This window comes from Macaca thibetana, chromosome X, assembly GCF_024542745.1.
Source record: "Macaca thibetana thibetana isolate TM-01 chromosome X, ASM2454274v1, whole genome shotgun sequence".
NCBI classification, from domain to species: Eukaryota; Metazoa; Chordata; class Mammalia; order Primates; family Cercopithecidae; genus Macaca; species Macaca thibetana.
Genome location: NC_065598.1, coordinates 47,889,685 through 47,906,195, shown reverse-complemented (window position 1 = coordinate 47,906,195; position 16,511 = coordinate 47,889,685). Strand labels below are relative to the sequence as shown.

Below are 16,511 nucleotides of genomic sequence, written 5' to 3'. Positions count from 1 at the left end.
GTCTCTACTACTAATACAAAAATTACCAGGGTGTGGTGGTGCACGCCTGTAGTCTCAGCTACTTGGGAGGCTGAGGCACGAAAGTCACTTGATCCTGGCAGGTGGAGGTTGCAGTGAGCCGAGATCATGCCACTGCACTACAGCCTGGGTGACAGAGCAAGAATCTGTCTCAACAACAAGAACAGCAACAATGAACTATTGATACACAAATATTAATATCTTGGAGGAATCTCCATGGAATTATGCTGAGTGGCATAAGCCCCGAAAACGTTACATACTATAAGATTTCATTTGTACAGCATTGTAGAAAAGACAAAATTGTGGAAATGAAAAAGTGTTTAGTGGTTGCCAGGGGTTAGGAATGGTGGATGGGAGGAGAGTGAGTATTACTAAAAATGAGTAGCACAAGGGATAGCATTGTGGTGATGAAAATGTTCTGTACCTCTTCTTCTTTTTTTTTTTTCTGAGAGGGATTCTCACTCTGTCACCTAGGCTGGAGTGCAGTGGCAGAATCTCGGCTCACTGCGACATCTGCCTCCCAGGTTCAAGTGATTCTCCTGTCTCAGTCTCCCATGTAGCTAGGACTACAGGCACCCACCACCTCACCTAGTTAATTTTTGTATTTTTAGTAGAGATGGGTTTTCTCAGTGTTGGCCAGGCTGTTCTCAAACTCCTGACCTCAAGTGATCCACCCACCTTGCCCTCCCAAAATGCTGGGATTGCAAGCATGAACCACTGCACTCGGCCATGTTCTGCACATCAAAACATTTTCACTGAATATAGATGCCATTACATTCTCTTACTTACGTTACAAAGCAAAAGGCAGGTTCAAAAACGTTGTTCTATCATGTATCAAGTGAAAAAAACATATATTTTTGTATCAACTGAAAAACACATATATTCCACAAAAAGATTTTGAAGACACATGGGAGTGAAATGTGCCTGCATTAAGAGCAGAGGACCACCTATCTCCAGCTGGCTCCCAGGGACCACCGAAAACAGCTGCTACCCTCAGAATGACAAGATGGCCTTCTGAATGATTTCACTGGACTCTCGAATCTCATCCTCCTTGACCACCAGCAGAGGCGAAACCTGATGATGTCACCATGGGTTGGCTTGGCCAGAAGTCCATAATCTCGAAGTCGTAGACATACCTTCCAAGCATCACAATCTTTGTTTTCTTGAATAACAATAGCATTTAATAATTCTTTTCCTCCCCGGCACAGTGGCTCACGCCTCTAATCCCAACATTTTGGGAGGCCGAGGCAGGTGCATCACCTGAGTTCTGGAGTTCGAATCAGCTGACCAACATGGCGAAACCCCGTTTCTACTAAAAATGCAAAAATTAGCTGGGAATAGGGGCACGTGACTGTAATCCCAGCTACTCAGGAGGCTGAGGCAGGAGAATCGCTTCAACCCAGGAGGCAGAAGTTGCAGTGAGCCAAGATCGCGCCATTGCACTCCAGCCTGGGCAACCAGAGTGAACCTCTTACTCAAAATAAATAAATAAATAAATGAATAAACAACATAATCATTTTCCTTTTACGGCAGTCACAACATCAGAAGGTAGCTTCACGGGTTCGTTTCTCAAGATAATACCCGTGAGATAAAAACCTTGCATTTTCAGCAAGGTTTTCTTCTTCTAAAACCTCAAGGGCTGCAATGGCCACTCAGCAACCTAGTGGATTGCCACCATATGTGGACCCATGTTCCCCTGGCTCAATGGTGAGCATTATGTCATCATCCCACAGCATCGCAGACACAGAGTGTCAGCCCCCGGAAAGGGCCTTTCTGATCAACAGCCAGCCATCTACCAGTTCTGGCCAATCCTATCTGAATTTCATCAGCAATGAACAGAACTAAGCTGGGAGCACGAGATGGGAAGAGAGTAAGTTAAAAATACCACAAAGCTTACTGTTCTTATGGAGATTCAGCTGGTCCTCTCCTTTCCTCTCCTTTTCTTTTCTCTCTTTCCTGTATTCATTTATTTGACAGTCTTGTCTGTCACCCAAGCTGGAGTGCAGTGGTGTGATCTCAGCTCAATGCAACCTCCGCTTCCCAGGTTCAAATCATTGAGTGAGCCCAGGAGGTCAAGACCAGCCTGGGAAACATAGCAAAAGGCAGGGTGGTGCATGCCTGTAGTCCCAAGGCCGAGGCGGGAGGATCGCTTGAGCCCAGGAGGTAGAGACCAGCCTGGACAACATAGCAAAACTATCTCTACTAGAAAAATTAAAAATATTAGTGGGGGCGGGATGGTGTGAGCCTGTAGTCCCGAGGCCAAGGCAGGAGGATTGCTTGAGCCCAGGAGGTCGAGGCCAGCTTGGACAACATAGCAAAATCCCATTTCTACTAACAACAAGAACAACAACAACAAAAAATAGCGTGAGCAGGGTGGCTCACCCCTGTAGGTCCGAGGCCAAAGTGGGAGTATTGCTTGAGCCCAGGAGGTCGATACCAGCCTGACCAACATAGCGAAAGCCTGTCTCTCCTAAAATAAATAAATAAATAAATAAATAAATAAATAAATAAATAATAATTAAAATGAACAGGGCCAAATGGCACACGCCTGTAGTCCTGAGGTCGAGGGGAAATATCACTTGAGTCCAGGAGATTGAGGCCAGCCAGGGCAACTTGTCGAAAGTCGGTATCTACTAAAAATAAATAAATAAATAAATTTTAAAAAGCGTGGGCAGGGTGGCGCATACCTGTAGTCCCGAGGCCGTGGTGGAAGGATCTCTTGAGCCCAGGAGGGGTTGAGGCCAGCCTGGTCAACATAGAGAAACTCGGTTTCTACTAAAAAAAAAAAAGAAAGAAAAAAAAAAAGCATGGGCAGGGTGGTGCATGCCTGTAGTCTCAAGGCTGCGGTGGGAGGATCCCTTGAGCCCAGGACGTTGAGGCCAGCCTGGCCAACATAGGGAAACGGTCTCTATTAAAAAATAAAAAACCAAAAAATATTAGTGGGGGTGGGGTGGTTCACGCCTGTAGTCCCGAGAACGAAGAAGGAGGATTGGCCAAGGCGGATGTAACCAATACCACAATCACATCACATAAGTAAGTACATTTTCCTCTCTCCAGGGCTACAGGTAAAGGATGGTAATTTTGCACACCACACCTAGATTCCCTTTCAAAAATATAATCAGAGGTTGGAGGGCTTTGGACTGACTTTTTCCGTTGCAACAGATATAGAAGCCACTGAAGAATGAACATCACGACTAAGTACAGCAAAGCTCTCTGCAAATGTGCTAGTTTGGAAAACATTGTGTCTTACAAGTAGAAAAATCACAGATCCGACAATTTTTTTCTTCTCTCTGTTCAGACTAGAATACAGATGTTTAACCCAAGATCCAGGAACAGTCTTCAGAGAGATCAAAATCTCCTGACGGCACCTGAGGACCACCCACTTTGTCGCAGTGGCAACAAAGTGTGGCTGGAGGAGGAGACAATATTCTGCAATGTCACTGCCCAAGGATGATGAACGAATCAGGGCAGTTAGTGAACTCCATCTGGCCAATCAGAAGTCAGAAGTGTAGGTGGAACAAGGGAAGCTGATGTGGCTTCTATTAGTCCAGCCTCCAGGGACAGAATCTTCTCAAAGTTAGGGTGGAGACTCTGATTTTCCCACCTAAAGCATCCCCAGGGATTGGCTACTAAGTTCAGAGTGTGCATGCTCTGTCTTTCTGTTTCTGTTCTTCCGCAGAGTACGCATGCTCTGATATTCTCTTTCGATTCTTCCAAAATTTGAGTAAGCATTCGCTGATTTTCTTTTTCCATTCTTCCTACCCCTCCCCTCCTCCAAGATGCATTTGTTATCTAGTTTTAATAAGGAGTGTGTATGAGGCAGGTCGCCATCTCAAATCCTTTCTGTCAGTTTCTAACTTTTTCAGGTATGGGATTTTTCCTGGAAACCCTGTAATAACTTAAGAAAGTTGGGCCGGGCGTGGTGGCTCATGCTTGTAATCCCTGCACTTTTGGAGGCCACAGCTGGTGGATCGCTTGAACCCACGAGGCAGCGGTTGCAGTGAACCAAGATCACGCCACTGCACTCCAGCCTGGGCAACAGAGCAAGACCTTGTCTCCTTGTCTCCAAAAAAAAAAAAAAAAAAAAAAAAAAAAAAGAAACCTCACTGAAATCTTTCCTCCCGGGCTCAAGTGATCGTCTCACCTAGGCCTTGAGACTACAGGTGCACACCACCTGGCTTCTGCTAAGGTTTTTTTTTTTTGTTTGGGTTTTTTAGTAGACATGGTTTCGCTATGTTGACTAGGCTAGTCTCAAGCTCCTGGGCTCAAGCAATTTGCCCACCTTGGCCTCCCAAAGTGCTGGGATGGTACAGGCCTGCTCCACCACCCCCAGCTAATTTTTTGTATTTTTTGTAGACACGGGGTTTTGCTATTTTTCCCAGCCTGGCCTCGACCCCCGGGCTGAAGCGATCTGCATGCCTCGGTCTCCCAATGAGATGGGATTACAGGCGTGAGCCACTGCCCCTGGCTGAGTGCTGCATCTTGAAACGCCCCACATTCTCTCTAAGTGTTGGTGGGCTCTTGTAGTCTCAGAAGTTCTAGCTCTCTTCCTTCTAATAATTTACAAATCACCCAGTAATAACCTCTGAACCAGTTCATATTAGTGATGCTCATTTCTCTTCAACAGAACAGAACCCCCTATCCCTCTGCCTGATCAGATCCATCACCAGAGAGACCATGTTATCTCTGGGACTTACTTCCCTTCCTTTATTTATTCAGTGTGGGTGTCAGAACGCCCCTACTCAATACAATTACACAGTCACATCCCTGCCTCCCCAAGAAGGGTCTAGGTAAGCCTAGCCCCAGGGAAAGTACTGACAACATTAGCTAAACCCCTCTCAAAGACTCAAGGCTGCTTTGCCCTAAGGAAACCTGCTATCCCCAATCAATACTTCTCCCAGAGATCGCTGGTTCCCTGTTGTCATCTGATTTTTCTCCCCATATCCTTACTCAGGGACAGATAAGCCCCTGATGGAGAAATGCAGCACCTGATTCCAGGTGACAGAGTGTGGCTGGCCGTCACTGATTTCTCCCTCCACAGGACCAAAGGTCTTGCACCTGGAAAGTCTCAGGCAGTTTCTCTTGCAGGTCAGACTACTCCCAGTGCCATGAACAGCGATGACGCCTTTGCAAGGAGACCTAATGTTGGTGCTCAAATACCAGAGAAGATACAAAAGGTGAGGTGACCTGGAGAGGGTACAGTAGTGGCCCAGGGGACAGTGTGGGGTGAGCAGGTTTCTGAGGAGGGAAGGACAGAGATACTGGGGACCAGGAGCAGGGTCTTGGGGGAGATCTGGACCCTTGGGAGCCTTCCACCTTTGCTCTGTCATCACCTAGCATCCCTGGAGACAAGTCTGTGACCTTGCACTACATTTGGTGACTCTCACTCCATTCTACAAGGTGGGACAAGAGCCAGCCAGCAGTATTAAAGCCCTACTGTGTGGCAGGGGAGAAGCTAGGGTAGGTCTCTGATGTTGTCTCAGTTAGCCATGGCATCAACCAGGATGGAATATCATCCCCACTTCCCAGATCCAGCACACAGGAAGCGGCTCCAGCTGAATGGCAGACATGCCTAGCTGAGTCACTGCCAAAATTTCTTTTTCTTTTTTTTTTCTAGGCTTTTGATGATATTGCCAAATGCTTCTCTAAGAAAGAGTGGGAAAAGATGAAATACTCGCAGAAAATCATCTATGTGTATATGAAGAGAAAGTATGAGGCCATGACTAAACTAGGTAACAGAAAGTTCTAGGTACAGATAAGACTAGGGACACATGAGCATCCCTTTTCCTGCTTCGGCTACTTCTTAGGCTGCAGAAAGTACCCCACATTTTCCTTTTGTGCAGGGAAAAATCACAAGGCAGCTTCTAGGTGTTCTGCTCTTCCGTATCCTGTCAGGGCTGAGGGCAGGAACTGGCCACAGTGGAGCTCATATCTGGATCCTGCATGTTTCTCTCCCATAGGCATCTTTTCTGATGAGCCCAACTGTCTCTGTGGCATCCTGGAAACCCCCAACCCCCACCCCAGACACACCCAGCCTACCTTCTCTCAGCTTGTCTCTCTCTCTCTTTTTGAGTCAGAGTCTCACTCTGTCACCTAGGCTAGAGTGCAGTAGTGCTATCATAGCTCACTGCAGCCTTGAATTCCTGGCCTCAAGCAATCCTCCTGCCTCAGCCTCCCAAAGTGCTGGTACTACAGACATGAACCACCATACCAGGCCTAAGCTTGTCCCTTAAGTAATAAACATTTTGCTTCTTTCTAGGTTTCAGGGTCACCCTCCCACCTTTCATGCATAATAAATGGGCCACAGACTTCCAGAGGAATGATTCTGATAATGACTGTAACCGTGGGAATCAGGGTGAGTAGATGGGAAGGGGCTGGAAAGGGTCTCCTGAAGCCCAACTGCTTTTCAGCTCAGCGACCTGGGAAAGATCCTCAGGCATTTGTTCCCTCACACACACAAGTGCTGAGTGAAAAAAAAATCGCATGCAGAAAGTTAACTATAGAGGCCATTCATATAAAATTTTAAAACATGTAAAATAAGAATATATATTTTTGTGGATAATAAGTAAATGGTAAATGTATACAAACATGAATGTGAATAAAAAGCCATCAAATTAAGGTGACTGACTGTAAGTGGAGGAGGGAGGGAGGGCAGGGATTGGTGAGTGCTGCACAGACAGCTTCAGTCGTGACTTGTTGATAGTGTGTTTTGTTTGTTTTTGAGATGGAGTTTCGCTCTTGTCGCCCAGGCTGGAGTGCAATAAAGCAATCTCAGCTCACTCCAAATTTCACCTCCCGGATTCAAGTGATTCTCCTGCCTCGGCCTCCCGAGTAGCTTGGGTTACAGGCACCCGCCCCCATACCCAGCTAATTTTTTTATTTTTGGTGGAGATGGGGTTTCACCTTGTTGGCCAGGCTGGTCTAACTTCCTGACCTCAGGTGATCCACCCGCCTCAGCCTCCCAAAGTGCTGGGATTACGAGTATGAGCTACCACGCCTGGCCTGTTTGTAGTATTTCTAATATTTTGAATAAATAAATCAGACCTAATATATCTGTGGGATAATGTTGAGATCCGACTGGACTCAATATTATTTCCTATACTTTTCTGTGTGTTTCAAATATTTCCTTTTTAAAGGACATGTTGTTCTTCCTAAGCACTGTTAATGAATGAAAGGGCAGTTAAGAAAATGTTACAAGTGAAAAAAAAAAAAAAAAAGAAAGAAAATGTTAAAACTGTAGATCTGCCAAAAACTTCCAGAGTTTGTTTCATTAACAGCATGTAGATTGGATAGGTATCTTAGGAGTGAGGGTGATGAACACACTATGTAATAAAGATCGCTGTTTTTCTGTATTTTATCAAAACCAAACAGTCTTCTCATTCCCAAACAACCCTAATTCTCCATGGTGAGCTCAGAAGTGAGTTTGAAAGAGTGATCCCTCATCCAACACACAGAGAGCTTTCCCACTTGTCAGTGAGCAGAGATAACATAGGGTGAAAAAAGACAGGTTCTTGCATAGAGATCTTTGTGCATTTCAGGACTATTAAGGGGACATATGTGTTTACTTGCTACAATTATAAGACAAGGTCAGAATGTCCAAACTGCCTCCAATAGACCTATTACTCCCCATCTACACAGGCCAGATTCTACAATCCCCCACAACCACTATAAGAGATCTGAAAATCCAGTGCTTGAGTATCTGCCAAGTTTTTGACATTAAAGGAGTGTTTTTATACTGAAAATATTTCAGAGCCACTGGACTAAATCATCCATGGTTCATCACACATTTAACAGCTTAACTGACTTACCATAAGATTCACCCATTTGAAGTGTACAGTGATTTTTAGTTGTTGTACATCTTAAGTGGATACAGTTCAAGTTCCCAACCAATCAATTTATTTGTTTGGGAAAAAGTAAAATATATATAATGGAATAAGATGAGACTGTGGTGGGGTTTAGTTCCCACGTGATAAAAAATGAGATGGATAATTCTGAATTGATGCCACAGATAAATGCATCAACCATGACTAAACATAATTCAGAAGCAAATCTCAAATAACTCCTCAGTAATGAGTGGACTCATAACCCTCCACTGCAAAATACCCTGATGTGACAGAAATCTCTGTAGAGTTTGGAAATCTTTACCAACAAAGAAAAATTCTGATGTATTCTCTTTCAGTTGAACGTCCTCAGCTTTCAACTTTCAGCATGCTCCAGGGAATCTTCCCGAAGGTGAGTATCTCTCAAATCTAAAGGACCAGAGAACCTTTGTCCCTTCACGGATGTGAACACTGGTAACAGTGGGAGAATGTAAAAAATGCCCTCACTGCCTCCTCCTCCCCATGTCTATCACAACACCTGATGTAGCATCGACAGCTTGATAATACTAAGAGTTGTGATCCTTAATACTTCTTTTGTTTTCATAGTGATGCCAGATACTATTTTAAGCAGTTCACATAGATTAATTTATTTAATCTTTAAGGAGACCTCTATGACATTGTTTCTATTATTATCTCCAAATAATAAAGAGTCACGCACTTCGATTGTCATCCATATAATAGCCATGTGAATTGGCGCAAATCTTCTAAGTTCTCTGAGCTCCAGATTCCTGGTCCATGCATTGGAAGTAAAGAATCATAGTTCATGTTACAGATCATAGTTATCAGCAACATAATAATAAAATGAGGCTATCGGGGTACAGAGATGTTAAAGAATGTTCCTGAGGCGCAGTGGCAGTGGTAGTCTAATCCAGAGCTCCAAGCCATTTAAAGCTCATTCACGTTTGCATTTGTTTATGAGATTTAGATGTTGCTCACTAGGGCTTTACCCCATAGGGCCTTCTGGTGCTTCTGTTTAGACACTCACTCTCGCAACAGGAAGGACCAGCTGACCTCTGCTCTGTAACTGGGGCCACTCACATGGCCTAAGAGTCCCTTTGACTGTTGACCCTTCCCTACGTGAGCTCTTTGAGGGCCCTGTCTGCACCTGGGGCATCCGGGAAGCCCCAGTCCCAGCCCAGGGGATCCCTCAGAGGCCCTTGAATGAGTGATCCCACAAGTGCAGATTCAACTCTGGTTTAGAGGGTAAAGGAATGTGGAGGATCACATTCCTCCAGAAAGGTGTTAATTGCTATTATTACTACATTTAAACAGTGTGTACATCTCAGAGAGGACTTTCCCTTAGCCTATTTTACATGTATTGTTCTCTATTTCATAAGTGAGGGAGCTGAATAACAAGTAGCTTAAGGACTGGGCGCGGTGGCTCACGAATGTAATCCCAGCACTTTAGGAGGCCGAGGCAGGCAGTTCACGAGGTCAAGTGATCGAGACCATCCTGGCCAACATGGTGAAACCTCATCTCTAGTAAAAACACAAAATGTAGCAGGGCGTGGTAGCGCCTGTCTGTAGTCCCAGATACTCTGGAGGCTGAGGGAGGATAATTGCTTGAATGCAGGGTTGGATGTTTCAGTGAGCCCAAGATGGCGCTAGTGCACTCCAGCCTGGCAAGAGAGTAAGACTGTGTCTCAAAAAAAAAAAAAAAAAAAAAAAAAAAAAAATTATTAATAGCCTACCAACCAAAAAAAGTCCAGGACCAGATGGATTCACAGCTGAATTCTACCAGAGGTACAAGGAGGAGCTGGTACCATTCCTTCTGAAACTATTCCAATCAGTAGAAAAAGAGGGAATCCTCCCTAACTCATTTTATGAGGCCATCATCATCCTGATACCAAAGCCTGGCAGAGACACAACAAAAAAAGAGAATTTTAGACCAATATCCCTGATGAACATCGATGCAAAAATCCTCAATAAAATACTGGCAAACCGGATTCAGCAGCACATCAAAAAGCTTATCCACCATGATCAAGTGGGCTTCATCCCTGGGATGCAAGGCTGGTTCAACATTCACAAATCAATAAACATAATCCAGCATATAAACAGAACCAAAGACAAGAACCACAGGATTATCTCAATAGATGCAGAAAAGGCTTTTGACAAAATTCAACAGCCCTTCATGCTAAAAACGCTCCATAAATTCGGTATTGATGGAACGTACCTCAAAATAATAAGAGCTATTTATGACAAACCCACAGCCAATATCATACTGAATGGGCAAAAACTGGAAAAATTCCCTTTGAAAACTGGCACAAGACAGCGATGCCCTCTCTCACCACTCCTATTCAACATAGTGTTGGAAGTTCTGGCTAGGGCAATCAGGCAAGAGAAAGAAATCAAGGGTATTCAGTTAGGAAAAGAAGAAGTCAAATTGTCCCTGTTTGCAGATGACATGATTGTATATTTAGAAAATCCCATTGTCTCAGCCCAAAATCTCCTTAAGCTGATAATCAACTTCAGCAAAGTCTCAGGATACAAAATTAATGTGCAAAAATCACAAGCATTCTTATACACCAGTAACAGACAGAGAGCCAAATCATGAATGAACTTCCATTCACAATTGCTTCAAAGAGAATAAAATACCTAGGAATCCAACTTACAAGGGATGTAAAGGACCTCTTCAAGGAGAACTACAAACCACTGCTCAGTGAAATAAAAGAGGACACAAACAAATGGAAGAACATACCATGCTCATGGATAGGAAGAATCAATATCGTGAAAATGGCCATACTGCCCAAGGTAATTTATAGATTCAATGCCATCCCCATCAAGCTACCAATGAGTTTCTTCACAGAATTGGAAAAAACTGCTTTAAAGTTCATATGGAACCAAAAAAGAGCCCGCATCTTCCAGACAATCCTAAGTCAAAAGAACAAAGCTGGAGGCATCACGCTACCTGACTTCAAACTATACTACAAGGCTACAGTAACCAAAACAGCATGGTACTGGTACCAAAACAGAGATATAGACCAATGGAACAGAACAGAGTCCTCAGAAATAATACCACACATCTACAGCCATCTGATCTTTGACAAACCTGAGAGAAACAAGAAATGGGGAAAGGATTCCCTATTTAATAAATGGTGCTGGGAAAATTGGCTAGCCATAAGTAGAAAGCTGAAACTGGATCCTTTCCTTACTCCTTATATGAAAATTAATTCAAGATGGATTAGAGACTTAAATGTTAGACCTCATACCATAAAAATCCTAGAAGAAAACCTAGGTAGTACCATTCAGGACATAGGCATGGGCAAAGACTTCATGTCTAAAACACCAAAAGCAACGGCAGCAAAAGCCAAAATTGACAAATGGGATCTCATTAAACTAAAGAGCTTCTGCACAGCAAAAGAAACTACCATCAGAGTGAACAGGCAACCTACAGAATGGGAGAAAATTTTTGCAATCTACTCATCTGACAAAGGGCTAATATCCAGAACCTACAAAGAACTCAAACAAATTTACAAGAAAAAAACAAACAACCCCATCAAAAAGTGGGCAAAGGATATGAACAGACATTTCTCAAAAGAAGACATTCATACAGCCAACAGACACATGAAAAAATGCTCATCATCACTGGCCATCAGAGAAATGCAAATCAAAACCACAATGAGATACCATCTCACACCAGTTAGAATGGCGATCATTAAAAAGTCAGGAAACAACAGGTGCTGGAGAGGATGTGGAGAAATAGGAACACTTTTACACTGTTGGTGGGATTGTAAACTAGTTCAATCATTATGGAAAACAGTATGGCGATTCCTCAAGGATCTAGAACTAGATGTACCATATGACCCAGCCATCCCATTACTGGGTATATACCCAAAGGATTATAAATCATGCTGCTATAAAGACACATGCACGCATATGTTTATTGCGGCACTATTCACAATAGCAAAGACTTGGAATCAACCCAAATGTCCATCAGTGACAGACTGGATTAAGAAAATGTGGCACATATATACCATGGAATACTATGCAGCCATAAAAAAGGATGAGTTTGTGTCCTTTGTAGGGACATGGATGCAGCTGGAAACCATCATTCTTAGCAAACTATCACAAGAACAGAAAACCAAACACCACATGTTCTCACCATAGGTGGGAACTGAACAATGAGATCACTTGGACTCAGGAAGGGGAACATCACACACCGGGGCCTATCATGGGGAGGGGGGAGGGGGGAGGGATTGCATTGGGAGTTATACCTGATGTAAATGACGAGTTGATGGGTGCAGCACAGCAACATGGCACAAGTATACATATGTAACAAACCTGCACTTATGCACATGTACCCTAGAACTTAAAGTATCATAATAAATAAATAAATAAATAAATTAATTAATTAATTTAAAAAAAAGGTAGTTTAACATTGTTGGTCAGTGACACATCCCAATGCAACCAGAATTGTTATGAGTACCACCTCACTTAATTCCACATTCAATGTTGGTGCCTTTGTAGGGTGGTATGTCATATCTGCTTTCTTTGCTGCCTGCATTAATTTCAACAAACCATTTCTTTACCTCTCCCTTCCCTGTACTCATCTCTCTACTCCATCTTTCCTAGCAGCGTTTTGTAGCCTCCCTATGTTTTTACATTTACTCTCCCAGGAGCTGTCTACAAGCTTATATGGGATGCCTTGTACTTTATAGAAGCTCTTCCTTTTGTAGACCTTGTGAATTCTAAGAATGCCATTTTTCTCCAGATCTTTTGTATACCAAACTCTCAATTACATGGAGATTTTTACTGTTCGCAAGAGTATCAGTCTTAAAAGAGTGTGAGGATAACCATTCTAGCCCGGGCGACCCCATCCATTCAGGCCAATCCTTTTGCTTCTAACTTGCCAAGTTTCTCCTAATTTAGGCATGTGTAACTCTCCCAGCGTTTTTGAGAACATTGATTAAGATAATGCATGTGAAGACGCTGTGTAAGCTCAAAAGCACTATAGAAATGTGACTGATACTGTTTATCTGTGACCTTCATATTATAAAGATCATGCCCAAGAAGCCAGCACAAGCAGAAGAAGGAAATGATTTGAAGGGAGTGTCAGAAACATCGGGTCCAAAAAATGATGGGAAACAGCTGTGCCCCCCGGGGAAAGCAAATACCTCTGAGAAGACTAACAAGAGATCTGGTAAGAGGAAACAGTTCGGGAACAACCCCTCTGGCTTCCCTGCCTATGTTCAGGTGTGGGGACTGGGTGTGTGGCATGGATCCCAGACAAGCCTGGGTCCAGGCTGGGCTGAGGAGCTCACCCAGCTCCAGATGAGATGCTAGACATGACTTCCAGAGACACAGACTGGAGTTGTCATCCATATAAAAAACCACGTGACTTGGGGCAAGTCTTCCAAATTTTCTCAATTCCAGATTCCTAGTCCATAAGATGGAAATAAAGAATCGTAGTTCATAAATTGTTTGGAGGCATTAAATTAAATCTAGAAGCCTGATGACATGAAATGTGCTCAAGCAATTCTGTCTGTGATAACCCGGGATCATATCTTACTCAGCTCAATGCCTGATACCCAATACAGGTGTACTTCAGAGATATTGCAGGTTCGGTTCCGGACCACTGCAACAAAGAGAGTCTCACACATTTTTTTTTGTTTGGTTTTGCAGTGCATAAAAACATTATGTTTACACTACACTGTAGTGTACTAAGTGTGCAAGCGTTATGTGTAAAAAGGTACATACCTTAATTTTAAAATAATTCATTATTAAAAATGCTAACAATCTTCTGAGCTTTCAGGGAGTCATGCTCTTTTTGCTGGTGGAGGGTCTTGTCTCAGTGTTGATGGCTGCTGGCTGATCAAGGTGGTGGTTGCTGAAGGGTGGAGTGGCTGTGGCAGGTTCTTGAACACAACAATGAAACTTGCCACATCGATTAGCTCTCCCTTTCATGAAGCATATCTCTGTAGTATGTGATGCTATTGGATAGCTTTTACCCACATTAGAACTTCCTTCAAAGTTGGAGTGAATCCTCTCTAGCTGTGAAAGTGTTAGATGGCATCTCCTTCCAATAGAAGGCTATTTTATCTACATTGAAAATCTGTTGTTTAGTGGAGCCACCTCCATCAGTGATCTTAGCTAGATCTTCTGGATAAGTTGCTGCAGCTTCTCCATCAGGGTTTGCTGCTACACCTTGCACTTTTATGTTATGGAGACAGCTTCTTTCCTTAAACCTCATGAACCAACCTCTGCTAGCTTCACACGTTTCTTCTGCAGCTTCTTCACCTCTCTCAGCTTTCATGGACTGGAAGAGAGTTTGGGTGTTGCTCTGAATTAGACTTTGGCTTAAGGGAATGTTGTGGCTGGTTTCATGTTCTATCCTGACCACTCAAACTTCCTCTATTTCAGCAGTAAGGCAGTTTTGCTTTCTTATTCGTGTGTTTACTGGAGTATTAGTTATAATACTAATACTTTTCCTTTGCATTATATACTATTATTTCCTTCAAGAACTTTTCATTTGCACTCACAGCTTGTCTGTTTGGTACAAGAGGCCGAGTTTTCAGCCTGTCTTGGCTTTCAGCATGCCTTCCTCACTAAGCTTAGCCATTTCTAGCTTCTGATTTAAAGTGAGAGACATGTGACTCTTCCTTTCATTTGAACACTTAGCAGCCATTGTAGGGTTGTTCATTGTCCTAATTTCAGTGTTGCTGTGTCTCAGGAAATAGGGAGGCCCGAGAGAAGGAGGAGAGATGGGGAACAGCTCATCGGTGGAGCAGTCAGACCACACAACATTGGTCAATTAAGTTTGTCATTTTTTATGGGTGCAGTTCCTGGTACCCCCAAAGCAATTACATAGAACAGGGTGATTATAGTCAATGATAACTTAATGGTACATTTTTAAAAAAAACTAAAAGAGTGTAAACGGATTGTTTGTAACACAAGGATAAATGTTTGAGGGCATGGAGACCCTATTTTCCATGATGTGATTATTACGCATGGCATGCCTGTGTCAAAGCATCTTACATAGCCCATAAGTATATACACCTGCTGTGGACCCACAAAATAAAAAACAAAAATTATTTTAAAAGACTAAAAAGCAACAAAAACCTTTGCAATCATAACCTCAAAACTCACTGATGACAGATCACCATAACAGATATAATAGTAATGGAAAAGTATAAAATTGGTGAGAATCTCCAAAAAAAATTGTGGTATCTGTGAAGCAGTATGAAAATGAGGTGCCATAAAACAAGGTCTGCCTGTGTGCCCTTAACAAATATGTGCAGCATGAAAGGAGGTATCCATGAACGTTCCTGTAAGTGAAGAGGTTGGGAATCTAAACCTGACAACAGAAGGAACCAGAAGCTAAAACTTTAATTGGCATTTGGCCTATATTGGTGTGGGTCTAAGATTTCAGACTCTAAGCCAGATGATGTGAAAAACTGGATGAAGGAAGCCCATGGGCAGTTGGTGCGGGGGGTGGCATCTCCTTTTTTTAGAAAACAGAGCCTAACACTCTCCAATCTACCCAACCCTCATCTTCCAACTGTTCCCCATCGTAGGACCCAAAAGGTGGAAACATGCCTGGACCCACAGACTGTGTGAGAGAAAGCAGTTGGTGATTTATGAGGAGATCAGCGACCCTGAGGAAGATGACGAGTAACTCCGTAAGTGAACCTTCAGTTCATCCCCCACATCCCTGCAGATGTGCTGTTCTGTTACGGTACCGGTATCCCATCTTGTCACTTGTTCCCCAAATCATTCCCTTCTCGTAATTTTCTAGGGTACAGCATTGAGGCTGAATGATGAGATTTCCCATGCTCTCTCTTTCTTTCTTTCTCTTTCTTTCTTTCTTTCTTTCTTTCTTTCTTTCTTTCTTTCTTTCTTTCTTTCTTTCTTTCTTTCTTTCTTTCTTTCTTTTTTTTCTTTTTTTTTTTCTTTCTTTTCTTTCTTTCTTTTCTTTCTTTCTTTTCTTTCTTTCTTTCTTTCTTTCTTTCTTTCTTTCTTTCTTTCTTTCTTTCTTTCTTTCTTTCTTTCTTTCTCTCTCTCTCTCTCTCTCTCTCTCTCTCTCTCTCTCTTTCTTTCTTTCTTTCTTTCTTTCTTTCTTTCTCTTTCTCTTTTATTTTGAGAGGGAGTCTTGCTCTGTCACCTAGGCTGGAGTGTACTGGCGTGATCTTGGCTCACTGCAACCTCTACCTCCCTCCTTCTTCAGCCTCCTGAGTAGCTGGGATTACAGATGTGCAACACCACACCTGGCAAATTTTTGTGTTTTTAGTAGAGACGGGGTTTCACCATGTTAGTAAGGCTGTTCTTGAACTCCTGACCTCGTGATCCGCATGCCTCAGCCTCTCAAAATGCTGGGTTTACAAGCGTGAGCCACTGTGCCCGGCCTTCCCATGCTCTTTCTACTCCCTGCCCTGTATATCCAGGGATCCTTCCTACGTAGGATGCTGTGGGTTCCCAAACCCCAGGTCAGCCCTGATATGTGGGCCACACCTTCCTCTAACCTAGGAATTGATAACCCAGGCGAGGAAGGTACTGTGGCATGAGCAGATAGTTCACTTCGAGGAACCATGGAAGGCATGTGTAAGTCCTGAGGTAGGGCAGAATCAGAGTGTGCAGGGTCTGCAGGTCAGGAGGAGTTGAGATTGAGTTATTGGG

General features: G+C 43.2%; 1 protein-coding gene and 1 pseudogene across 4 annotated transcripts; one reads left to right on the top strand and one right to left on the bottom strand.

Moving 5' to 3' along the window:
- Window positions 1-1,011: 1,011 nt before the first annotated feature.
- LOC126945761 (ornithine aminotransferase, mitochondrial-like) lies at window positions 1,012-3,207 on the bottom strand (annotated as a pseudogene).
- Window positions 3,208-5,126: 1,919 nt separating this feature from the next.
- LOC126945635 (protein SSX7-like) lies at window positions 5,127-15,513 on the top strand. 4 transcript variants are annotated; one of them, XM_050775725.1, is made up of 7 exons: window positions 5,127-5,195; window positions 5,636-5,750; window positions 6,278-6,373; window positions 8,198-8,250; window positions 12,897-13,038; window positions 14,569-14,638; window positions 15,405-15,513. In XM_050775725.1, exons 1-7 carry the CDS (start codon window positions 5,127-5,129, stop codon window positions 15,511-15,513), a joined length of 654 nt encoding a protein of 217 aa, XP_050631682.1. The 4 variants fall into 4 exon arrangements, with proteins under 4 accessions (XP_050631682.1, XP_050631681.1, XP_050631683.1 ...); XM_050775724.1 differs by lacking the exon at window positions 14,569-14,638 and adding an exon at window positions 5,356-5,478 and having other exon boundaries at window positions 15,413-15,513; XM_050775726.1 differs by lacking the exon at window positions 14,569-14,638 and having other exon boundaries at window positions 15,413-15,513.
- The last annotated feature ends 998 nt before the right edge of the window (window positions 15,514-16,511 follow it).